The sequence below is a fragment of the Alligator sinensis genome, unplaced genomic scaffold (genome assembly GCF_000455745.1).
Source record: "Alligator sinensis unplaced genomic scaffold, ASM45574v1 scaffold389_1, whole genome shotgun sequence".
Taxonomy (NCBI): domain Eukaryota; kingdom Metazoa; phylum Chordata; order Crocodylia; family Alligatoridae; genus Alligator; species Alligator sinensis.
Window position 1 is genome coordinate 1,695,877 of NW_005841951.1, and position 6,713 is coordinate 1,702,589.

The window sequence follows — 6,713 nt, forward strand, 5'->3', positions numbered from 1 at the left end:
TCAAGCTCATTTTGTGGTATAGCTGGACTTGCGAATACACGAGTACCTATTTTCTTACCTTCACATTAGGTGTATAGAGGTTTCTCAGAGAAGCAAGGGCAGCTGACAATCCATCAGTACTATATCCAATCCACAGAGCTTGAAGGTGACTGGAAGAAATTCCAGTCTTTTTACTAAGACCCTAGAAGAAGTGATAAAATAGATACTTGACACAGGAATTAGAAAGAACATTTCCTATTATGTCTAACCCATATAAAGAAACGTAACTAATCATTTTGTTAGCAAGCAATTTCAGGTGTTTATAAAGGCTATTTGTAATTATTATAGCAACCATGCTGAATTCCCCTACACGTTTTGTATTTCTGTAAAGATCATAAACCTCTGTCTTTAATCCCTGGGCTTTACCTTAAAAATGTGAGCTTTAAGAATGTGATGACCAAGTTCCATGGTTTGTTGCCGGTTTAATTTTCCCTCCTGTCGAGAAAACATGAATGCCAGTAGAGCATGCCCATTCCTAATAAAAGGGGAATAAGACAGACGCACATATTTAGTAACAATTTAGTTATATCATCTAAATTCTGTTACCAATACTATCACACAAACCTCAGTTTTCTTTATTTTACCCAGTTAAACTCTTTAAATATCTCCGTGTCTAGATTTAGATTATAGGACTGTCAAATAACCAAGGGAAAGGAAAGCTTTCTGATGCTTGATCTGAGTTCATAAGTTTTGCTAGACTGATGAAGGGTGTGACAGATTTCTCTTTTTTTCCAAGTACAGTGAGGTCAGTTTTAAAAGAATAAATTTCAATTGAATGGGGTCATGGGAAATCTAAAGAGTTGCCTGGTGGAAAGCAGTCAGCTCTCAGTACCAGTTCCAAAACTCCAGTGAAACGGCAGCGAGGGATTATCTGTGGATGGAAGGGGTGAAATCAAGACGACAACCTAAACAGATATTGTAAAGTTCCACTAAATCTGACTGTTGCACCTTTCTAGGCCTGAATACGAGATGGAATTCCATTCAGCCCCTCACTGCCATCGGTTTGTTACTGAAAGAACACAGTCTTTTTCTTTTACTGAGATTACTGATGAAAATACTTTTTGGTGTTAAATGTAGGGGACAATATCCCTGCAAAAGCTTTACAACATATTTCTAACATGCTTCTGCAGTCAATTCCTAAGAGACCTGGGGGTTCTGATTTTAACACGCAGTAAATGCAGGATGAGGGGTATTATGCAATTCAGTTGTAACTAGTCTATCAGTTTTATCACATGAAATTCATGATACTGAAAATCCAAAAGACCTGAATCTTTTTAAATTTTTGAGACAGGATTAGCAAGCATTATACCACATATTAACACTGCTGTTATAAAACTTCAATTTAACTCTATGCAATAATCTTTTTGTTTGTACAGCAGGATCACAGTGGGGAGCCAATTCATGACTATTTTAAAAGAAAGAACTTAAAAAGCCAAAAACCCTGAATAACATGGTAAAATAGGAGATGCAGAGTACCAGAATATGCAAATATACACACTGGTTCACAGAGCACATGTTTTATTGTGATGCAAGCTACATTAACCAAAAAGATGGAGGTTAGTCCAAACTGAAACAATGACACTAGAAACAAAGTTGGAAAGATAGAAGGAACTGTCAGAATAATTAAAAATAAGAGACAGGCCAACCCCTCTCCTCTTCCCCAAAACACCCCTCCCATTTTCTTTCAAAATCTGAATCTTCCTTCCAGCAGTTTCCTATTGCAAACTTTGTCAGGTAAATGAAAATAGAAGACTTCCATGTACCTGATGCTTTCCACTAAGAAACTGAAACTACACAGTGGGGAAAATGATGCTCAAATATGCAGGCCCAGTTTGCATGGACCCTATTACAGAGTTACACGTAGCATTAGCTGCTAAAATTTTGCCCTAAACATAGCCCAATTTTCCTCTGGGGAAAAACTGCAGTTCTAATACTACTCATCAGCCCTTGAAAGTGATTGTAAAGATATGTAACAGCAACTATCTGTACATACTGTAGTTTACTATAGTCTTTATTTACCTTGGTTCACATAAGAAGTCAGTATTTTCACCATCTGCTCTCCAAACAAGCCATTCCCTGAAGGAAGGATGGCAGAACATACGTGTTTTGTCACGCCTTTTTATCAGAAAACATGAAAGGGCCTCCATTCTCTGGTGGAAGTCTTCCCATTCCAGTTCACCATTTATCTGACCAGCATTAATAGCTGTGAAAATCTGGTCATCTGTCATAGGATGAAGGGATGCTAGTGCCACATTTAATATTGGCAGGGCTCTCTCAAAAGCAGAGTTGCTCATGAACTTCATGTTGCACTGAAGCAAATAAAGTTCTGACAGAGACACTGGAACTACTTTGTAGCTTGCACTTTTGATCACCAGGTGACCCTTTTGAAAAAGATCCAATGTCAATTTCAAATAGAGGTAAGATCCCAGGCTCCTCATGATCAGGTGATTACCCACTTTCCCGATTGTGGCTGCATCAGCTTTCCCATTTAAAGATATATTGTTTATAATTTCCTGACTGCTACTGATCCTGTACTGAATATAGGCATTCAGATCACCATGGATTTCTTTGTGGTCCGGGAAATTGTCGAGAGAGATTTTGAAAAAAGGTAATGAACTTGCTATTTCCTGCAAGAAAAAGCAGACACAGGTACAAAAATTATAGTCTAGCATGAATACTTTTGATATAGGCATTTATATAGATACTAGCGAATTGCCCGTCAATATTGCTGGGAGGGGTGGGGATGGAGCCCCCCCCCCCCCCCGCCCTGCCCTGCCGCCAGTTCGTGTCTGGCCCCACACCATCCCTCCTGCTCCACATCCAGCCCCGTACCCTCCCCCAGCACGGGGCGGTGGATGGCTGCTGCCACACACCGCCCTGCGCCACTTCTGTTCTGCATCTGGCTGCATGCCACCCACCCACTCCCCCTCTGGCCCCGCCCCCTCCAACATCCGGCACCACACCACCCCCTTCCTGTGTCCAGCCCTGCGCCCCCCACCCCCTGCCATGGTGTGGTGGGTAACTGCTGCCAACCACAGCTTTGTGTTGCCACCGCTCTGCATCTGGCTGTGCGCCATCGCCCACTCCACGTCTGGCTTCATGCCACCCTCCCCGTTCTGCATCCGGCCCTGCCCCCTCACTGTGCAGAGGGGTCCACATCTGGCTGCGTGCCCCCCCCACCCCCCCCGCTCAGCACTGGCCCAGTGCTATCCCCGCAGCTCTGCATCTGACCCCGCAACTCCCCCGTCTCATGTCTGCCCTGCGCCATCCCACCTGCTTTGCATCAGGTCCTGTGCCACACTCCCCCCCACTCTGCATCTGGCCCACACCACCCCTCCGCTCCACTGGAATCATTCCCCACCCGTCAATTCTTGATAGGTATTCTTGATGCAGGCTGGAGCCACGCCCCCCAAGAGCATTATGGAGAGACACACAAAGCCCTTTATAGATATAGAATAAAAAGATGATTTAGTTGTTACAAGCCTTTGCAACTATTGATGGTCCAGTTGAGCCAAAAGGCCCACTGGGCTAACACTTCTAGGGAACACCAGTTTCTATAGCCAAGAGCGCAAGAGTGATGCAGCTAACATCATATCCAACTACCTTTGACTCACCAGCCTGAATGACCAAATATCCATGTACAGCTCAGTTTACTCAGGGAGCACTTTGGTATGAGTCTAGAGCAGAGCTAGAATACATATCTCTGGAGCCAGTGAGATGCCTTAACTGCTGTGCTATCATGGCCCAACTGTTCAAATACAGTCCCCTGATAACAGGTCACACAACATATTTCTAAAAAGAAATAATTTCTCATATCACTAACAAATAGTTCAGTAAAGATTCAGCTAGAAAAGAACCACCACCTCACAGCAGACACTCTTTGGAGGACTCCCGTGAAAGTATTGATCAAGCATACAAGAGCCTTCTGTTTGAGGAGTGACAATTATAGCTATGCCACCTTGTGCTATAGCTATCTTTAACACATTTATGGTGCATGACAAACAGAAATTCCAATGGTGATCTTAGACTTGTTTCCTTGAAGAGCTATATATTTATGCATTCTAGCAAATTTTGGAATGCCTTCAACATAAATGGGCACCCCTGTAATGTAATTCACTTCCTGTTTAACTTATAAACAGTTAAATTAATTAAAAAATAAGACATTTCAGCCCGTGTAGCTTTGAGATTCTGAAGTCAGCACATCTCTATGTCTCCAGAACACCAGATATTTGGACTGAATACTGGAGAAAGACTTTTTTAAAAAGTAAGTGCAAGTTTTCTGGGACTTGCTAAAAGATGTATGGTGAGAAAAAATGGTGTTGAAGACAAGGACAAGCTTTAAAATAGGGAAGTTGTGGGGCTCCACTTTCTGGGAAGTGGAGATCTATAGTCCAACCCTCAAAGAAATGCTGTATGAAGGTGGGAGACAAGCTCACCACTCTATGGAGTTGGGGCAACTTAACTCCTAAAGATTCAACTTCCTGTTCTTATCTCACCTGTAGAAAACAGGCTGAGAAAATGGAAAACCAAGTTTGTTACTTGTGGTGTCACTAATCCCATCAGTATATTCCAGAAAGTGACAGAGAAAAAGCCAAATGTGTGATCAGATCCTTGAGCTCATACTTGTTCACCATAAAAAAGCATAAACAAGGCAGAGTCCTTTTTGTTTGTTTTTTGGTTTTGAATCCCCTTAAGAGCAGCACTTTTAGCAAAGTATGTGGTTGTAGCAGTATGAAAACTTTTCACAGGAAAGGACAGTGATTAATTTTTGGCAAATTAAAAATACACTTTATTCTTACCTGAAAGTTAGTTCTCACCGTCACAATCAGCTTCAACCAAGAAGGGAATTTAAAAATAATGTTTGTGATAAATGAAGAAAGTGTGTCACCATAATCAGGTTTGTGGAATTCAGCATCATTTAAACCATCTATCAAAATGATGTATTCTTCCTCAGGAATTTTCTGCTCTGAATAACAAAACAGTAAAAAACAAACAAATAAAAATGTGATTATATGTTTGGTTTTTTTTCCATAAAAGGGGACTCCTCCATAATTCTGAATGTCCTGAGAGAGGAAAAAATGTACCAGGAAAAATGTAGCAATAGCCATGGATGTTATTCCAATATCAGTGAAAGTTAGTTTAAAATATCAAATTGAAAACTACTAGTGCCACTAACCTCACTTTAACATTTCATAATCTTTTCAGTCTGATCTTATAAATCATGTAATCTCAGAGTGTTTGGGTTACAAATATCACAGAAGTACATTTACATACTACAAAAGTTGTTCTCGTTATACTTTATAGTACGATCCTATTTTGCAAACAGCTTATAAAGGGATAAATGAAAAAAGTGTCACAAGCTTGTTACTGACATGAGTAATGTATATTACAGATGGTTGTAAGAATATTAATAGGAGGTGAATACATGGTTATGTTCAAGTTATGGACTGATTCTATCTAGTAATCACTTATTTAAACATCTAGCATTTATTAAACCATTATAAACTGTTACACAAAGGAGAACTACATAAATAAATAAGGCATGAAACTACACATTTAACGGGTGCACAAGCAACCTAAATCCTGATATTTAAACTTGAGTGATTATCTTTGTAACCTTGAAAATATCTTTTAAATGTCACTTGTTGCATTTAATTCAATTGGCTTTTTAAATAAAGCACACTGAAAAACAAAATAACACACAACAATACCCACAAATTCTATCACATGGCTTCATATATACATGCAGAAAGTTCATCAGCAAAAGAAGTCTAAAGATTCATGAGTTCTGTCAGCTGTCTGCATGCATCTCTAGCAGTCTCCCTTTAGTGCTTGTCCAGAAGAGAATCTAGAGATCAAGTAAAGGTGGGGCAGGGTCCTACACCTTAGAGAGTAGGACTGAGAGCCATGAACTTTTATAAGCAAAAGCTTCATCAGACTGCTTAGGAAAGGTGATTCAAATGATTACCACAGATGCTATGCACGTGGCAAAATAGGTTGTTGCTTATGAAAACTAATCCCTCTCTCAGCTGGTAAATCTTTAAGCTGCCATCCTACCCTATCTCCTACTCGATCTCTTGATTTTCTTCTGCTATGTGGACCAACAGTAGATGGGGTAACAGATGCATGCAGACAGCTGGCAAAACTCATGAATCTTGGGGGTTGTTCCAGGCTCTGAAAAAGTATGCTTTAGAGCAGTGATCACCAACCAGTCAATTGCAATCAACTAGTCGATAGGGGAGCCTCTGATGGTCTCTCAGTCTGGGGGGACTCGGCCCCCCCAAACTGAGATCAATTGTCAGAGGCTCCACAATCGGGAGTGGTGGGATGCATTTGGCCAAGCTGAGCTGTGCCCCCTGCTGCTGGGGCCAGCGGGTGAGCGGGTGAGCGGTGCCAGGCCAGGCCAGGAGTGCAGTGATGCACTGCGCCTTTGCGGGCGGTGGCACTGGGAGGGGCTTGGGGGCTACAGATGCACAAAACTCATCTTGGCCCCCACCACAGCCGCTCCCCCAGAGCTGCCGCCCACCTGCAGAGACACGGCATGGCGCTCCCAGCCCAGCCCTCTGCACCTGCGTGACTGCACAGGACAGCTGGGCAGCAGCACCCTGCAGGTCAGCTTAACAGGGGCTGGGCCGGGAGACAAGAATGAGCTGTGGGCAGTTCATGCCGGAGGG

General features: G+C 42.2%; 1 protein-coding gene across 14 annotated transcripts in view; it reads right to left on the reverse strand.

Moving 5' to 3' along the window:
• TANC1 (tetratricopeptide repeat, ankyrin repeat and coiled-coil containing 1) overlaps positions 1-6,713 on the reverse strand; it is a 217,588-nt gene that overhangs the window by 42,631 nt on the left and 168,244 nt on the right. For all 14 annotated transcript variants that reach the window (XM_025199957.1, XM_025199959.1, XM_025199954.1 and 11 more), the window contains 4 exons: positions 4,839-5,005; positions 2,059-2,666; positions 406-514; positions 59-181 (listed from right to left, as the gene is read on the reverse strand). In XM_025199957.1, the coding sequence (XP_025055742.1) occupies positions 59-181; positions 406-514; positions 2,059-2,666; positions 4,839-5,005 (1,007 nt within the window). The remainder of the gene's footprint in view (positions 1-58; positions 182-405; positions 515-2,058; positions 2,667-4,838; positions 5,006-6,713) is intronic.